This window comes from Cherax quadricarinatus, chromosome 1 (assembly GCF_038502225.1).
Source record: "Cherax quadricarinatus isolate ZL_2023a chromosome 1, ASM3850222v1, whole genome shotgun sequence".
Taxonomy (NCBI): domain Eukaryota; kingdom Metazoa; phylum Arthropoda; class Malacostraca; order Decapoda; family Parastacidae; genus Cherax; species Cherax quadricarinatus.
Window position 1 is genome coordinate 10,837,473 of NC_091292.1, and position 19,689 is coordinate 10,857,161.

Genomic DNA, 19,689 nt, shown 5'->3' on the forward strand with positions numbered 1-19,689 from the left:
CATGGCACTAAAAGCATGTACCTGATTGTTACTCGGGCGTTGTGGGCCTCATCCTAGGGAAAAACTTTCAATGCAAATTGTGCATGAAATGCCGGTCCTGCCTGAAATCACTTCCGGGAAAGAAATGCCAATGTGGGAGAAAATTTAAGTGTTGGGATGAGAGGCGCTTACATAATAAAGGTATGTGCACTGAAGAACGTTCAAAATGGGTTAGTAGGAAAGCACGTATCGTGTTATCTCTATTAGATGATGACTGATATAATTTCCTTCGCGAGGTTAATTTCATTGTTCCTTTTTTTTTGTGCCAGGACAAGTAAGTGTGGTATGGCGTAGCTGACAAGTGGTATATAAAAAAAAACACGTTCAGAGAAAGGCGACGTTTAGTGGCGCTACATTACACCCACATGAAGCTTTATCAAGTATTGTATAATAGCCTCTTGTAGGTGAAACGTTGTGCCAGTAAAGGTCTCGTTCTGCTGTAGGGCTCCTGTTTACTACTTACTTTCTCTCAGGTGACGTTTCTCGGCATCGGTAAAGTGGACTCGTCTCCCTCAACACCAACAAGATATGACTGATCATGTAAAGTAGGACACAAGTACAACTAATATGACATTTTTATTGTGGCAACGTTTCGCTCTCCAGGAGCTTTGTCAAGCGTTAACGGTTTGACAAAACTCCTGGAGAGCGAAACGTTGCCACAATAAAAATGTCACATTAGCTGCACTTGTGTCCTTTTACTTTACATATTGTCGGTAATTCTACCAACTTTATTACATAACTTACCATCTTCACTCATGTACGTTCCAGCTTTCCTCGTGTCAATGTTTCTATCTGGTCACTATTTGTATGATTTCTTTTCTGCCTTTTTTAATTACTGTCCCAAGCTTTTTTAAAACCCGATCATCCAGGTGATATTAATGAAACAATTCATAAATACAGAGGTAATATTTATTAGTTACAATAAATAATTTTTTTGGTGTAATAACAAAATAATAATAATAATAATATTAATTTATTACTATTATTAGTATTATCAACAGCAATTGTAAGAGTAATAATAGTCACCAAAAATAGCTGCAATAATATTATTGCCAATAACAATTTCATTTCGAAACTCACATACAATACACTAGTAATTGATCATGTATCGTTAGTGTCTTATTTAAGTTCTCCTCCTGGTACTTAAAGAACAAATTTCTCACTGTAACTACACAACGGTATAAGAGAACATCATGCCTGTGCTCCTGTTTTTCTGCCCCTGGTAGGCAATGTATACAGTGTTGTTGGTGGAGGTAAATGATCGGATGTGAGTGCCGCAGTATATTTTGCTGGTTGCCGCTGGGTAGGTCTTGTCCCCTCTGCCGTTCACAACGACGTAGTCCGTCTTGCACGTGCGAGTTTGGTGGATGATGGTCATCATGTTGATGATGATCCGCTTGCCTACTGGAGCCTACGGTAAGTATAATCGTGTTTTATTTTCTACAGTCCTTAAATTAAAATAAACAGCAATAATGTAATTAGTATTATGACTATTAATAACACTAATACTAATATAAGTATTATTAATGATAATAATATTTTGTTAAAATTGTCTTCACTACTACTACTACTAATACTGGTACTACTACTTCTACTACCACTACTACTACTGCTACTACTACTGTTACTACTACTACTAATAATAATAACAATAATAATATTAGTAGTAATAGTAGTACTGACGGTATAAATACTTTTAACAAAACTAAAAGCATTATTATTCTTTTATAGACAAACATATGCATTCCTCAGTGAAATAATATTAATTTCGATTTTCAATGGGTAAGCCAGCGGAAGGCCTCGGTCAGATGACTAAAACCTGCAGTGGCGAATCATCATATGATTAAGACCCACGTCAGGAAACACTTGCTCTATTTGCTGACGAATCTTACCTGACCTAACCTATCCTCAAGTGTATATACAGTGTTGACGCATCACTTACCTCGATCCACCATTCACAGTGGGTCAGCTCTGAATGTTTCCGCCTCGCGAAGAAATTCGGTGTTTGTTCGTAACCGTCACTTCCACCCGTGGTAACGGTAATATACTGAAAAATTATGTATTATTACAGGACCAATTATTGAAAAAGTAAAACCTAATAGCAGTAAGTTTATTCAGGTATACACAAATACAATTACATAGATTATCATACATAGCAGCAGAGTGATTTATTTCCAATGGGGTCCTTCGGTAGTGATAATTTTCATAATAATGATATGGTTACAGAACAAATTGAAAAAAAAACATAATAGCAGTAGTGATCATTTTTTCACAATAATGATATAAACAATGCTAAAAAAAATGTATATGTGTAATGTTAATTCTGTTTCCACTGGAGCTGAGTAACCTTGCGGGATATGTAAAAAATACTCTGTTTCAGTAATAATCTATTTTTTTAAGTAAACTAATTCTCCTAATAATTTATGTTTTACATTTATTTCATATAGAAATTAGATTTTAGTTTTCGAAATCAGTGTTATAATTTTTGTGCCTTTTTTCCCCATTGTTTTGAAGATGTGTCGGGAGGATCGTAAGTCTGTAAATGGTGTGTAGGATTATGCCACAATGTGATCCGAAGTAAATTTTAGGTGAGGATGGATCACAGGTACACACTAGGTTGTTTTTCTGACAGAGATATGAGGTGAAGAAAAATCTTAAGGAGCTGTATCAAGCTGTACCTTTTTTCGAGTCTCAGTGGGTTGTTAGACATGTAGGTCAGTACAACATGAAGCACGTCTGTCTTGCGCTCTGCAGATGGAGGGTCAAACCTCCACCACGTTTTGCGCTGAACGACCCACATGGGTTTAATGCTTAACACGAATTATTAAAAAAAATTCTGTGGGTTGTCACATGGCTAATAAAGATAGAAAAAAAATAACATCGACCACTTGTAGCTGCCTCCTCCGTGTTTTGTAACGTTACTGAGTTGGGGCTAACAATGACTGAAGAAGCGTCTCTGTCATCGTGCAGCGGTCGAAGAATTAACCATATTTACCGCCTCACCTTGTGACAAGACGTTGTATTTGGACACACGGAGATGTTGAATCCCATATTATTGTTCCTCGCGTCGGTTCTGAACATAAGGACCGGGCTGAAGTTCGGGCTGCTGGACTTCCAGACATTCTTTCCTTTGTAACTGAAACAGAACACAGAGCATAAATAAACTGGAACTGGAACTGGAATATTAGAAGTGTGCACTTGTATTTCAAGGAAGATGCGATACTGTGGACAGATAATCTTGAAAACACTCCAATGGAATTGTCAACGAGTTATTTCGTAAAGTAAAAGGACACAAGTGCAACTAATGTGACATTTATTGTGGCAACGTTTCGCTCTCCAGGAGCTTTATCAAGCCATTACAAACAATACATGGACACAGAGGGTATATAAAGGCTCATTATAATTCTAAAGACTAACAAAACAAGCATTACATGAAGCTACGTAAATTACATCACAAACGAATCAGTAAGAGTTGTGGGTAAGAGTGTATACACTAAGAAGTGTGCATATTCAAACTATTTATACGCAGAGCATCCTTGAATTGTGGTGTACTGGTGACATACATCCTCAGTCGATAGGCTTGAAACCCAATAAACCTTCACCCAGTACTTTTTGGTATGCAAACATAATGGAGCGGAAAAAAAATCATTATGTTGACATTTTCACTTACTAATTCCTTCTGCTGTAAGGGTGAGTGACGATGACATGATCACCACTGCCAAGGCTGAAGGTGTGCGCCGTGTAGGTGACTTTGTGAGGAACAGGCTGCCAGAGAGAGAATTGGGAAACGATCTAAGACAAGTTTTCTGTCACTTACGGCAACAGTGCTAGGGAGAGTTGTTAACATCTACAGGAGATGAACAACTAAGGTACCCTTTAACATATACGCAAAGATTTCCTTAGAATCTAACTCACCGCAGATCCAGTAAAAGAACACTGGAAATTGCTTGGGTAATTCCTCGACCTGAAGAAAGGTGAGGTCCAGTAGAAGCAGCCGTTCGACGAGTCGACGTTACAAGTTGAGGTTGTGTTCGCAGTGACGACAGCTAGACTGGGCATGATTGCTAAGCCAAAAGTAGTCGGGTGGGTGGCAGTAGAGATGGTAGTAGAGGTACGGGCAATGCGGGTCGAAGAGGAGTCAATGGTGGTGATAGAGGTGGGATCGGTGGTGGTGGTAGAGGTGGGGTAAGTGGTTGTGGTAGAGGTGGGGTCAGTGGTGGTGGTAGAGGTGGGGTCAGTGGTAGTGGAAGAGGTGGGGTCAGTGGTGGTGGAAGAGGTGGTAGTAGTAGTGGCTGTAGGAGTGGTGGTAGTTGTGGTGGAAGGACTGGGGGTAGTAGTGGTTGTAGGTGTGATGGTAGTTGTGGTGGTAGTAGTGGTGGTACTAGTGGTGGTAGAAGTAGTGGATCTAGTAGTGGTTGTAGGAGTGGTGGAAGTTGTGGTGGTAGGAGTGGTAATAGTAGTGGTGGTAGTAGTAGTGGTAGGAATGGTGGTAATAGTAGTGATACGAGTGGTGGTAGTAGTAGTGAAGGAAGTAGTAGTTGTAGGAGTGGTAGTAGGAGTGGTGGTACTAGTAGTAGTGGTAATGGTGGTAGTAATAGTGGTAGCAGTAGTAGTAGTGGAGGTAGTAGTGGTTGTAGGAGTGGTGGTAGTTGAGGTTATAGGAGTGGTGGTAGAAGTGGTGGTAGTAGTAGTGGTAGGAATGGTGGTAGTAGTGATGGTAGCAGTAGCGGAGGAAGTAGTGGTTGTAGGAGTGGTGGTAGTTGTGGTGGTAATAGTGGTGGTAGTAGTGGTTATAGGATTGGTGGTAGTTGTGGTGGTAGTTGTGGTGGTAGTAGTGGTTATAGGAGTGGTGGTAGTTGTGGTGGTAGTAGTGGTGGTAGTAGTAGTGGTGGTTGTAGGAGTGGTGGTAGTAGTGGTGGTAGTAGTAGTGGAGGTAGTAGTGGTTGTAAGAGTGGCAGTTGTGGTGGTAGTAGTGGTGGTAGTGGGGGCAGGAGTGGTGGTAGTAGTGGTAGTAGGAGTGATGGAAGTGGTGGTAGTAGTGGTGGTAGGATTGGTGGTAGTAGTGGTGGTAGGAGTGGTGGTGGTAGTGGTGGTAGGAGTGGTGGTAGGAGTGGTGGTAGTAGTGGTGGTAGGAGTGGTGGTAGTAGTAGTAGTGGTAGAAGTAGTGGAGGTAGTAGTGGTTGTAAGGGTGGTGGTAGTTGTGGTGGTAGTTGTGGTGGTAGTTGTGGTGGTAGTTGTGGTGGTAGTTGTGGTGGTAGTAGTGGTGGTAGGAGTGGTCGTAGTAGTAGTGGTAGGAGTGGTGGTAGTAGTGGTGGTAGGAGTGATGATAGTAGTGGTGGTAGTAGTGGTGGTAGGAGTGATGGTAGTGGTGGTAGGAGTGGTGGTAATTGTGGTGGTAGTAGTGGTGGTAGGACTGGTGGTAGTAGTGGTGGTAGGAGTGATGGTAGTGGTGGTAGTAGTGGTGGTAGTAGTGGTGGTAGTAGTGGTGGTAGTAGTGGTGGTAGGAGTGGTAGAAGTAGTGGAGGTAGTAGTGGTTGCAAGAGTGTTGGTAGTTGTGGTGGTAGGACTGGTGGTAGTAGTGGTGGTAGGAGTGGTGGTAGTAGTGGTGGTAGGAGTGGTGGTAGTGGTGCTAGTAGCAGTAGTGGTAGAAGTAGTGGAGGTAGTAGTGGTTGTAAGGGTGGTGGTAGTTATGGTGGTAGGAACTGTGGTAGTAGTGGTGGTAGTAGTGGTGGTAGTAGTGGTGGTAGGACTGGTGGTAGTAGTGATGGTAGTAGTAGTGGTAGAAGTGGTGGTAGGAGTAGTAATGGTGGTTGACGTACTTTTTGATCTCGTCCTGTAAGGTGAAAAGAGATGTAGAAGATGTTATCACAATCACTGGGAAAATTTGTGTATAATAGAGACAGGTGTAGTGTGTGTGTCTTGTACGTCATACTCACAATATATAATACTCACAATACATCATGCTCACGTCATGTTCACAATGCATCATGCTCACGTCATATTCACAATGCATCATGCTCACAATACATCATACTCACAATACTTCATAATCACAATACATCATACTCACAATACATCATACTCACAATACATCATACTCACAATACTTCATAATCACAGTGCATCATACTCACAATACATCATATTCACAATACATCATACTCACAATACTTCATAATTACAATACATCATACTCACAATGCATCATGCTCACAATGCATCATTCTCACAATACAGCATAATCACAATACATCATACTCACAGTACATCATATTCACAATACATCATACTCACAATACTTCATAATTACAATACATCATACTCACAATGCATCATGCTCACAATGCATCATTCTCACAATACAGCATAATCACAATACATCATACTTACAATACATCATACTTACAATACATCATACTCACAATACATCATACTCACAATACATCATTTTCATAATACTGATACTTCTGAATGCTTACAAGAGAGTGCCAATATCTACTGTGATGGTGTACTACGTACGAGCATTCTGGTGAGTGGACGAAGCACACATGGGCCGACCATCCAGAGAAGCAATTAGTGTTGGCCGAGAAGAAGAGGATCAAGGTGTCGCTGGCGGCTGTAAATTCCTGACCTTCAAAAATGTCGTCACCGCAGTAGCTGTTGAAAAGATAGAATCTTGTTCACGTGCCATACGTCACACCGTCATAAGAGAATGTCATGGGTCTTGGGCCACTGACACGAAGTATACTATGTAATGGGTAACTAAATTGTAATGATCACTTGCTAATGCTCAATAATAACTCAAATGTAAGCAGAAACACAGAAGATTAATTGGCCTGTATATTTCGTGCACTGTCTAATATTTATTTGGTAGAAGGCTGGTAGACGGCAGCCATGCAGAGAGGTACTTCTGTCCTATCACATGCATAAGAGCCTCTTATATATTTTGTACTAAGTACAAAAGAATTGATGAATCATTGTCAACAAATTTAACTATGAAAAATATCTACAATTAGAAAAAAAATAAGGACGGCATTTTTTTTCTATTAAGTTTGAGGAGCTGGATAACACTGTAGCAAAAATAAGTTTATTAGTGGATACAAGAAGAGGAATGTATCGGAATATGGTAATGTTGACGTTTTTTCTTTTAAGGTGAGATCAGTGAGTGAACTTAATATTTATAGTATGCAGAAGAGGGATTGTCGAGATGGTTTGACTCTACAGAAACAACTTAGTGTGACTTTGCAAATGGTCCAAGTAGGAGTGTTTAATTAACCAATATTCTTTAATATATATTAATATAAAAACGTAACATCAATAAAGTTTCTGTGTGTCTAAACATAGAGCTTTTAAGTGGATTTATCTGTCACTTTAAATAAGATTGTAAGATTTCTGCTTTATAGTAACGCAATACAAAGGTACACACGCCCATAGAACCCATGACTTTAGTTACAAATGCCGGCATGTAAACATTGGCTTAAGGGATGTTCCATAGTGAGCTGTGAGTGTATTTCTTGACTCTTTCTTCCTTTCTAGAGAGAGACCTTGATTGCCTGTGAAAGTCTCTTAATTCGAGGAAAAGGGAGCTACTCTCCCCTTTCTTGGGTCAAGCCCAATTCCCAAGGCACTGTATGACCTCTATGGGTTTAGTGCTTGCCCACAATAACAACAGTAATAATATTAATAATAATAACAATTATTATTGTTATTATTATTATTATTATTATTATTATTATTATTATTATTATTATTATTATTATTATTATTATTATTATAAATGTTAACACTAACAATTACAACAATAAAAATAACAATGATAATAATAGTTATTATAATAATAATTATAATAATATTAATAATTATAATGCAAATAATAATGATAATAATAATAATAATAATAATAATAATAATAATAATAATAATAATAAAATTATTATTACAAAAATATTAATAATAGCAAACACAACAACAACAACAATAATAATAATAATAATAATAATAATAATAATAATAATAATAATAATAATAATAATAATAATATACTTACAGTTCACCGGCGGTGATGTTGTTCGTTCTTATCTGCAGATAGTCGTAGCAACAAATAGGATAGTTGTCGTAGTAATGATTCTCTCGCCAGTATAGCTGGAAGCTGTCAAAAATTATTCGTGGACGGTAGCAAGGCGGCGCTCTGATCACCAGCGTGCATCTTGTGCCTACGTAACACAGAGGTGGTGTTTTAAAAAATTATGAAATGGTTATAATCATAACCCAAATTTTTAAAGGAGTGGAGCCAGCGAACGTGAATTGTCGTATGTTGGACAAACAAGAAACGATTTTAAAATTAAGCATCAGAATCGCCCGAACCTCAAGTCCAATTTTCGTCCATCTGAAAGTCATTTTTTTTTTCGTCCAGTTCAGAGGATTTAGACATGTATTACATTAAAAAGTGGTTTGTAAAACGCATCCACCACTATATATTGTAAAATTAACATTATCTAGTCGTTGAAAATAGTGTATATTAATGAGTACTGAGAAAAACCAAGAATATTGTCCTAACTAAACCTAATGAAACACCACTACATCCCACTGACACAGCTAACAAGATAAACGACTTCTTCTCAAACATAGGATCTAATCTCGCCAGTAAAATCCCACATGTTAGGAAAGACACATATGCAACAGTTAGGTATCTTTATTATGAAACGTTTCGCCTACACAGTAGGCTTCTTCAGTCAAGTACAGAAAAGTTGATAGAAGCAGAAGATACTTGAAGACGATGTAATCAGTCCATCACCCTTAAAGTTTTGAGGTGGTCAGTCCCTCAGTCTGGAGAAGAGCATTGTTCCATAGTATGAAACAATATGGAGATGAAGTGACAGAATGGAGCTTTTTATAGCGCCAAGAGGTGAGACGTAGGCCACTTGGAGAGGTAAGAACTCAGATGTTGAAAGGTCAGGTCCCTCTCAAATCCAGCCGCTCTCACTAGTGGAAGTTGTCGAAGTTGATTGCAGGTCTGTACCAAGATACCCTTGTGTTGCAGTGTCTGACAGATTGAACATTAAAATGGTATAAAATACCGACAGGTTGTTAGGAAAGACATATGCAACAGTTAGGTATCTTTATTATGAAACGTTTCGCCTACACAGTAGGCTTCTTCAGTTAAGTACAGAAAAGTTGATAGAAGCAGAAGATACTTGAAGACGATGTAATCAGTCCATCACCCTTAAAGTTTTGAGGTGGTCAGTCCCTCAGTCTGAAGAAGAGCATTGTTCCATAGTATGAAACAATATGGAGATGAAGTGACAGAATGGAGCTTTTTATAGCGCCAAGAGGTGAGACGTAGGCCACTAGGAGAGGTAAGAACTCAGATGTTGAAAGGTCAGGTCCCTCTCAAATCCAGCCGCTCTCACTAGTGGAAGTTGTCGAAGTTGATTGCAGGTCTGTACCAAGATACCCTTGTGTTGCAGTGTCTGACAGATTGAACATTAAAATGGTATAAAATACCGACAGGTTGTTAGGAAAGACACATATGCAACAGTTAGGTATCTTTATTATGAAACGTTTCGCCTACACAGTAGGCTTCTTCAGTCAAGTACAGAAAAGTTGATAGAAGCAGAAGATACTTGAAGACGATGTAATCAGTCCATCACCCTTAAAGTTTTGAGGTGGTCAGTCCCTCAGTCTGGAGAAGAGCATTGTTCCATAGTATGAAACAATATGGAGATGAAGTGACAGAATGGAGCTTTTTATAGCGCCAAGAGGTGAGACGTAGGCCACTAGGAGAGGTAAGAACTCAGATGTTGAAAGGTCAGGTCCCTCTCAAATCCAGCCGCTCTCACTAGTGGAAGTTGTCGAAGTTGATTGCAGGTCTGTACCAAGATACCCTTGTGTTGCAGTGTCTGACAGATTGAACATTAAAATGGTATAAAATACCGACAGGTTGTTAGGAAAGACACATATGCAACAGTTAGGTATCTTTATTATGAAACGTTTCGCCTACACAGTAGGCTTCTTCAGTCAAGTACAGAAAAGTTGATAGAAGCAGAAGATACTTGAAGACGATGTAATCAGTCCATCACCCTTAAAGTTTTGAGGTGGTCAGTCCCTCAGTCTGGAGAAGAGCATTGTTCCATAGTATGAAACAATATGGAGATGAAGTGACAGAATGGAGCTTTTTATAGCGCCAAGAGGTGAGACGTAGGCCACTAGGAGAGGTAAGAACTCAGATGTTGAAAGGTCAGGTCCCTCTCAAATCCAGCCGCTCTCACTAGTGGAAGTTGTCGAAGTTGATTGCAGGTCTGTACCAAGATACCCTTGTGTTGCAGTGTCTGACAGATTGAACATTAAAATGGTATAAAATACCGACAGGTTGTTAGGAAAGACACATATGCAACAGTTAGGTATCTTTATTATGAAACGTTTCGCCTACACAGTAGGCTTCTTCAGTCAAGTACAGAAAAGTTGATAGAAGCAGAAGATACTTGAAGACGATGTAATCAGTCCATCACCCTTAAAGTTTTGAGGTGGTCAGTCCCTCAGTCTGGAGAAGAGCATTGTTCCATAGTATGAAACAATATGGAGATGAAGTGACAGAATGGAGCTTTTTATAGCGCCAAGAGGTGAGACGTAGGCCACTAGGAGAGGTAAGAACTCAGATGTTGAAAGGTCAGGTCCCTCTCAAATCCAGCCGCTCTCACTAGTGGAAGTTGTCGAAGTTGATTGCAGGTCTGTACCAAGATACCCTTGTGTTGCAGTGTCTGACAGATTGAACATTAAAATGGTATAAAATACCGACAGGTTGTTAGGAAAGACACATATGCAACAGTTAGGTATCTTTATTATGAAACGTTTCGCCTACACAGTAGGCTTCTTCAGTCAAGTACAGAAAAGTTGATAGAAGCAGAAGATACTTGAAGACGATGTAATCAGTCCATCACCCTTAAAGTTTTGAGGTGGTCAGTCCCTCAGTCTGGATACCTAACTGTTGCATATGTGTCTTTCCTAACAACCTGTCGGTATTTTATACCATTTTAATGTTCAATCTGTCAGACACTACAACACAAGGGTATCTTGGTACAGACCTGCAATCAACTTCGACAACTTCCACTAGTGAGAGCGGCTGGATTTGAGAGGGACCTGACCTTTCAACATCTGAGTTCTTACCTCTCCTAGTGGCCTACGTCTCACCTCTTGGCGCTATAAAAAGCTCCATTCTGTCACTTCATCTCCATATTGTTTCATACTATGGAACAATGCTCTTCTCCAGACTGAGGGACTGACCACCTCAAAACTTTAAGGGTGAAGGACTGATTACATCGTCTTCAAGTATCTTCTGCTTCTATCAACTTTTCTGTACTTGACTGAAGAAGCCTACTGTGTAGGCGAAACGTTTCATAATAAAGATACCTAACTGTTGCATATGTGTCTTTCCTAACAACCTGTCGGTATTTTATACCATTTTAATGTTCAATCTGTCAGACACTGCAACACAAGGGTATCTTGGTACAGTCCTGCAATCAACTTCGACAACTTCCACTAGTGAGAGCGGCTGGATTTGAGAGGGACCTGACCTTTCAACATCTGAGTTCTTACCTCTCCTAGTGGCCTACGTCTCACCTCTTGGCGCTATAAAAAGCTCCATTCTGTCACTTCATCTCCATATTGTTTCATACTATGGAACAATGCTCTTCTCCAGACTGAGGGACTGACCACCTCAAAACTTTAAGGGTGATGGACTGATTACATCGTCTTCAAGTATCTTCTGCTTCTATCAACTTTTCTGTACTTGACTGAAGAAGCCTACTGTGTAGGCGAAACGTTTCATAATAAAGATACCTAACTGTTGCATATGTGTCTTTCCTAACAACCTGTCGGTATTTTATACCATTTTAATGTTCAAAATCCCACATACCAATGCCCATGCCGGGGACTACCTAGATGGAAATTTCCCTAATTCCTTCTATCTTGCACCAACTGAGCCCGCGGAAGTCATTGAGATCATAAAGTCACTAAAAAATAACTCGGGGAATCTGTCTCATGTCCCACCATTACTGTACAAGCGAGCGGCCCATGTCCTTTCGCATGCTATTTCATTTCTTTTTAACAAGTCAATAGAGACTAGCACCTTCCCGAAACTACTCAAGATGGCAAACGTTACACCAATACATAAAGGTGGTGACCCTACAGACTTAAACAACTATAGGCCAATATCTAACTTACCATTGCTATCCAAAATCTTTGAGAAACTCGTGCACAGGAGACTGTATTCATTTATAACGGCTCAAAACATACTCAACCCCTGCCAGTTTGGATTCAGGAAAAATAAAAGCACTAATGATGCAATCATAAAAATGCTAGATCTGCTTTACACAGCATTGGAAAATAAGGAATATCCACTAGGAATTTTTATTGACCTAAGAAAAGCTTTTGACACGGTAGACCACGACATCCTACTCCACAAACTTGATCACTACGGTATAAGAGGCCATGCTCTTGCTTATTTCAAATCTTACATTACTAATAGGTATCAGTACGTCACCATTAAAGACACAGCATCAGCAACACGGCCACTTGATACTGGAGTTCCGCAGGGAAGTGTCCTTGGTCCCCTGCTCTTCCTCATATACATCAATGACCTTCCAAACGTATCCCAACACCTGAAACCCATTCTCTTTGCTGATGACACGACTTATGTCATCTCTCACCCTAATCTTGCCACCCTCAACACCATTGTGAATGAGGAGCTGATTAAAATATCGACTTGGATGACAGCCAATAAACTTACGCTTAACACTGACAAAACCTACTATATTATGTTTGGTAGCAGAGCAGGAGATGCACAAATTAACATTAAGATTGACAACACTCTAATTACCAGAAATAATGGGGGAAAATTCCTAGGCTTATACCTTGACAACAACCTGAATTTCAGCACCCATATCCAGCATATAGCCAAAAAAGTATCCAAAACGGTTGGGATCCTCTCCAAGATACGATACTACGTGCCGCAAAATGCCCTTCTCACACTATACCACTCACTTATTTATCCATACCTCACCTATGCTATTTGTGCTTGGGGATCAACTGCAGCAACACACCTAAAGCCAATAATAACCCAACAAAAAGCTGCAGTAAGAATAATCACTAAATCCCATCCCTGGCAACACACCCCCCCACTCTTCATAGATCTAAACTTACTCCCAGTTCAGTACATCCACACTTACTACTGTGCAATCTACATCTACAGGGCCTTAAACTCTAATATCAACCTTGACCTAAAACGCTTTCTTGATAGTTGTGACAGAACCCACAGGCATAACACCAGACACAAACATCTCTACGACATTCCCCGTGTCCGACTAAACCTTTACAAAAATTCAATGTATGTCAAAGGCCCTAAAATCTGGAATACCCTACCTGAGAACTCTAGAACTGCAGACACATTCATCACCTTCAAAACTACCATTAGAAAACATCTTATCTCCCTGATACACCCCGTCAACTAACTACACGAATACCACCTGGTGGTTCACACTTACACTCACTCATTTGACCATAAACAGAAATATTAATCTCAGTCTTAAAATAATGAATCCTGTGATACTCCAATACTGAAACTATGTACTGTGCCAAAACAAAAGCATTCACATTGCTAAACTCACAAACTAGTATTTAGTCACTTAGCCATAATACCAACTTACCTCATAATTTGTAATATTTTACAATTAAGAATAAAACTAAGTATGCCCGAAATGCCTAGCCATGCTAAGCATTCTAGTGGTACACTCTGTAATCACAATTTTACTACATGTAAACCAAACAATAACCAAATTTCTGTAAACTCAGCATTGTAATCCTTATAGAGAATAAACTTTGAATTGAATTGAATTGAATTGAATTACGTTAATGTCAGTGAATTTCACAGAGAGGCCTGTAAGTTTGGTGTTAATTAAGGGACTAAATAACAGTTTCCATTAATGGCCCCGCCCACACGTGGCTACGTCTTCAGCTGCTGCATCTCTACACCTCTTCTACAAGCATGACTCTAAAAGTCTCCTTTCTTATGCCTATGTATTAGATTGGTTAAGTTCATGGTGAGGAAAAAACGACTTTCAGTAAAGATACACAGGCTTTTGCCCATGTATGTTATTTACAATAATTTACCTTCATCGTAGTTTTCGGGGAAGTTGGGAGACGTAATGAAGCCTTCATGGGTGATCGTTGCAGAGCATTCTGATAACTTGTTATCTGCCAGAAAAGAAAAACATGGCAAGTTGCTCATGGCCGGAGTCAGTAAAAAAAAAAGATGTTGGTGGGTCAATGGGAACTGTCAGATGTTGGTGCGTCGGAGTTAATGAACTGTTAGTTGCAACTGGTGTGTTGATGGCAGTGTGTCGATTTAATTTAGTCATTGCTTTTGGGTTATTGTCTGCAAGGTATTGTTGGTAGATTGACTGTACATGGATGTGGCTACTACAGTAACGGTAACTGTCATCGTTAAAGGTCTTAATGGATTAAATAATACTCTGCTTTGTGAATAGTTCGTGAGATGTTAGGCGAATATGATAGCGATGCTTCGGGAATCTTGGCATGTCAACGTGTTGATAATTGTGTATTATATTTACGTAAAGTTTGTTATGACGTTACACACTGAAACACCCAGAGAGGTTAATAAGTTTCGTCAGGAGAGGGAACGTAAAGCTAAAGATACACCCCATCATGTGCCATTATCTTCGGTATTAACTGTGCCACATTTGTAAATCATGGAAATAATTTAAAATACGAAATATGATTACGCCTTTAATATCTCAGTATTACAATGGGGTTACTGAAGTGGCTCTCATACCGTAGTATCCTCCAGTAACAACTTCACACAGTCTGCCGGAGGTGCCTGAGGGACACACACACGTACACCGTGCACCAAGGTAGCCGTCATTCTGACATGGGTCAAAAGTAAACCCACAGGACGCCAGCCACTTGCCTGAAGATAAAAAAAATGAAAAGGTTCTTGAGAGCGTACTGCAGTTCGATCAGTGCGGTTGTGGACAATTGTTGCTTCTAACTTACTTAAGCAACACCAGCACCCTACCACGGGAAGTCTTGGTGCCTTACATCAGTGACATGATTCCTTTACCCTATTAGACCAACACAGCAACACTCACAGACACAACAGTACTCACAAACACAGCGCAACAACACTCACTAACACAACAACACTCACCAACACAGCAATACTCACCAACACAAGAGTTTCATTTTGGAATAGGTAATATTTTGTATAAAGCTATATATAATTTTTATGAGATTTAACTACATGCACTGGAAGTATTTTCCACCACATGTAGGCCTTTAACACGGATGCGTGATATCACCATGGTTTAATGTATTTATAGACGGGGTTGTAAAACAATTGAATTCCTTAGTGTTGGAAAAAGGAAGAGTTTTCACAGGTGTTGGTGATGCAGTGATTTTGGGAGTTTCCGAAGAGAAGATGCGTAGGTAGAAGGACGTGTAAGAAAAGGAAAAATTAAAATAAAAAAGCAAAGTGAGGAGAGTATGAAGGTATCCAGAAACGAAATATTTGACATCAAATTTAGAGGAGTATGCAGGAATTAGATTTATTTAGATATTTAAGAGTGGAAGTGTCGGTAGATGGGCGTAAGAAAGACAAGGTGAAGAACTGAACAGAGGAGGGATAGACGCTATTTGCATTTTCTAATATTTTTAATTATATAGAATCGATAAAAAATATGTGCAGTTTTCCACGTTGGTTTTAAATATCATTTATCTAAAAATAAGTTATTATAAGCAACATAGTACCATAACAAGTCCTGCACAACACACACAAGAGTGCAGCAATGGGATAGTGCAAAAACCTTGCAAATATCACACACGGGAAAAAAGGAATGTTGCAAGTGCTACACACTGGCGTTAGTGCCATAACACTCAGCTGCTACACACAGGCGAAATAGTGCCATAACAATGCTGGCATTACCCGTAAGTTCCACGAGAAAGGTAATACCACGCACCGGTGCAGTTGTACATGCGGTTGGCCAGAAGTTTGTCACGGTGAGAGAGACCATCGCGCTGACCAATCAGACCCTGGGCGAAGGGATCGGTGGTGCTAATGGTGGGCTTCCCATTCATTGAATAGAACTGATAAAAAAGATTAAGACAAAATTTTAATTAAACCTTTGGTGGCCGAAACATCCCACAGTATCTCACTCCCACTAACACAACAATACTAACATATCAATACTGTCATTTCTGAAGCGGCCTTGTGTTTAACCAGAGAGTTTGATGGATATCAAAAGCTTTTCAACAGAAGTTGTATAGACATCTTACTAGAGGATAGTAGTGCATGAGGGATGTATAGTCGTAAGGCACACCGTAGTTGTTGACCTCGGATTCGGGAACCTTTTCAAAGTTGCTCTCCTTGCCAGGAGGGATGTTTTCATAATTTATAGAGACGTAGGTGTCGCGGTCGGAGCGGGATTGCTCGTGGTAGAAGCCTATTGCATGACCAATCTCATGAGCCACATTACCTACCTGCAGGAAGATAGAGGCCGGTCAGGGCACAGCACAAGCCAAGGGGCTATGCAGTCAACAGAGCCTTGCCTAGCAGTAATAGCAGCTATGATCCATGGAAATTAAATAAAAAGATAGAGACAGATACGCAGGACATGATATAATCACTCTAGCATAAATTTTAGTTAGAGCGAAACGTCTTGTGTATTTATCCACATAACTGTCGACCTCATTAAGCACAGAATATCAATGAATCTAGACAAACATACTTCAGATCAAAATTTACAATAATTTTATTTACAATATCAGTGCCTACAGAATCAAAGGGTTTCACTTACGCTGGTACAGTCTTCACCTATGGAAATGCTCTGACCATTCCAGTAATATATACGTCCAAGGTAAGACCAACATCCAGAGTCTTTTATGAACCTGAGATGAGGCTGGTCGGTATTGGTAGTCGCGGTAAACTTGATGCAGGTGTGATCCATCCAGTGCTGTTGCCCCTCAACCACTGCCATCACGTCAACTAAAGCCAAACGTGTTGAGTCAAAAATCCTTAGTCTCAGCATTTTAATATACAAATTTCTCATTGCCCTCATATGTCAGTACTACAAGACTTTGAAAAAGTTTTAAAACAGGAAATTTCAAGCAGTCGTTGCATCATCTGATTTACCTGAAGTGTCCATGACGTAAGGAATTAGTGGGAAGCCGTCAGGACCATCTGGCCAGCGGTAGACCAAGTTACTAAGAGCTTTTCTCTCCCTCAAAGCTCTCCTCTGCTCGGAGGTCAACATTATGTCCTTCTCAAACAGCTCCTTCCCGTCTACGGAGTCTGGGTTTGTGTTTTCGATCATCTTATACCGAAAGAGAGAGAGGGAGAGGGACACATAGTTAACTTTACCCCTTATCCTCGTTTTGCTCTTCATTATGAATAGAATTGTGTAAATAATCACGTTGTGTAGTGAAGGAATAATTAATTTGCTTGTATTAACCAATTCAGTAGTCATGTATGACAATAAGAGATTCAGTCTTTAAGGCAGTAAGTGAGGCAGTATACCTGTGAGTAAAATTATGTGGTATTATGAAAGCGTAAGAGGTGTTACATGGTCATGGAAGTAATCACTGAAAAACTCGTGATTAAAAATATGAACAAAATACCAAGCTATCTTGCGATTACACACAGACACACAGACACACACACACACACACACACACACACACACACACACACACACACACACACACACACACACACACACACACAAACACACACACACACACAAACACACACACACACAGACACACACACACACACACACACACACACACACACACACACACACACACACACACAGTTATAGTAAGACAGGCCAGTGTATGGTACACAAATGCACATTATCAAACAATAATGAATGAAAGAATGTATAACAGTGATAACCCAAACATTAAAGCTATCACAGAAACAAAATTAACCAAAATAACAACGGATGCCATAATCCCAGAAAGAAAAAGACAGCTAAAGAGATGGAGAGTTGCACTGCTAATCAGAAATCAATGTTTTAAAGAGGTCATCGGGATAAAGACAACTGAATCAAGTGATTAAATAATGTAGTGGGCACAGTCAAGACTGGGGGGACTCAAAGCAGTAGAAGCAGTGATTAACAACCCACCATTAAATAGTTGTAGACCAGAGCTGGAATCTGAAGTTAATAACAAGGTAGTGGTTGACATCACAGCGGAAGTAATAAGGTGTCCGGAAAAAAAAATCACAGGAAATAAAGTCACAGAGTCACAATTTTGGCTAGGAAAATAACTTACTGGTAAAAGTCACATTTTGATTTAAATACCATAGGTTAGGTTAGTTTAGGTGAGGTTAGATTGTGACTTTTATTCTGTGACTTTTTTCTGAGATTTTTTTTTCTGTGACTTTTTTCTGGATCAACAAGAGAAGCCCATATAGAAAACAAATCATTGGAGATTTCAGCCACATGGGTCCCACCTGGGGGACTTTTGGCAACCATTTGGATCTCCTTTCGTTAAAATCTATAAGATTAGTTACTTTCACTCTGTATTTAGCCACTTTAGTATTTAAGTGGTAAAATTTATACTGCCTGAAAATGCTATTTTTTTTCATTTATTTTTTTTTCTCAATAACGTTAAGAGGAAAATAGTGTGTGTGTGTGTGTGTGTGGGGGTGTGTGGGGGGTGTAGTGTGTGTGTGTGTGTGGGTGTAGTGTGTGTGTGTGTGTGTGTGTGTGTGTGTGTGTGTGTGTGTGTGTGTGTGTGTGTGTGTGTGTGTGTTTGTGTACTCACCTATTTCTTATTGAAGGGGACGATCCACAGCTCCTGGACCCGTCTCTTCGCTGTGTGTGTGTGTAATCACCTAATTGTACTCACCTAACTGAGGTTCCAGGGGTCGATTCATAGTTCCTGGCCCCGCCTCTTCACTGGTCGCTACTAGGTCACTCTCTCCCTGCTCCGTGAGCTCTATCATACCTCTTCTCAAAGCTGTGTGCTTGTGTGCGTGTGTCTATAACGAGAAGTGTATATACAAAGAGAACAGCTCGTGAATAGAGAATAGAGTGCATGGATGGAATTGCACATGTATAAAGGGTATTGTATAGAGAGAACATCGCGGTTATATGGACTCTAGCATGATTATAAAGGGAAGTACGTGTGTACGGAAGCAAGTGGGAGTATAGGGAAAAGTGTGTGTGTATTGTGTAGGAATCAGATTTCAGCAGAGGTGCGTCGATGATCACGTGGATGAGCCTACCTCGTCCAGGATGAAAGGAGCTGGGGTGACCTGGGTGTCCTGGTGGAGATAAAACAAATATGTGTTAGTCTGACGTGCTTACTAATGCATGACGATATTAACATACACTCTGTGTGAAGTTTCTCTGGCCTATTAGTGTACTCACTGAACTGTACTCGACGATTTGAGGGTTAGAGCGTTAAGTTCCAGCTCCTGTCCCCGATATTAAACCTTCAGTAGACCAGCATAGTTGATAGTTATACTTTTACAATTCTTACAATGATGAATTTTTCCCCTCTCACGTTTCTGTTTCTTATATGGACGTTCAACTTTTATCTGTGCCGTCTCGTTTTGCGTCATCTCGTCAC

At 39.9% G+C, this 19,689-nt stretch overlaps 1 protein-coding gene across 1 annotated transcript; it reads right to left on the minus strand.

The window, feature by feature from the left end:
- Positions 1 to 1,207: 1,207 nt before the first annotated feature.
- On the minus strand, positions 1,208 to 17,420 carry LOC138852374 (blastula protease 10-like). Its single transcript, XM_070082931.1, has 11 exons — positions 17,240 to 17,420; positions 16,905 to 17,092; positions 16,384 to 16,587; positions 16,068 to 16,194; positions 14,885 to 15,019; positions 14,203 to 14,286; positions 8,087 to 8,252; positions 6,559 to 6,696; positions 3,043 to 3,175; positions 1,982 to 2,086; positions 1,208 to 1,450 (listed from the first exon to the last, which is right to left on the minus strand). Exons 1-11 carry the CDS (start codon positions 17,418 to 17,420, stop codon positions 1,208 to 1,210), a joined length of 1,704 nt encoding a protein of 567 aa, XP_069939032.1.
- Between the last annotated feature and the right edge of the window lie 2,269 nt (positions 17,421 to 19,689).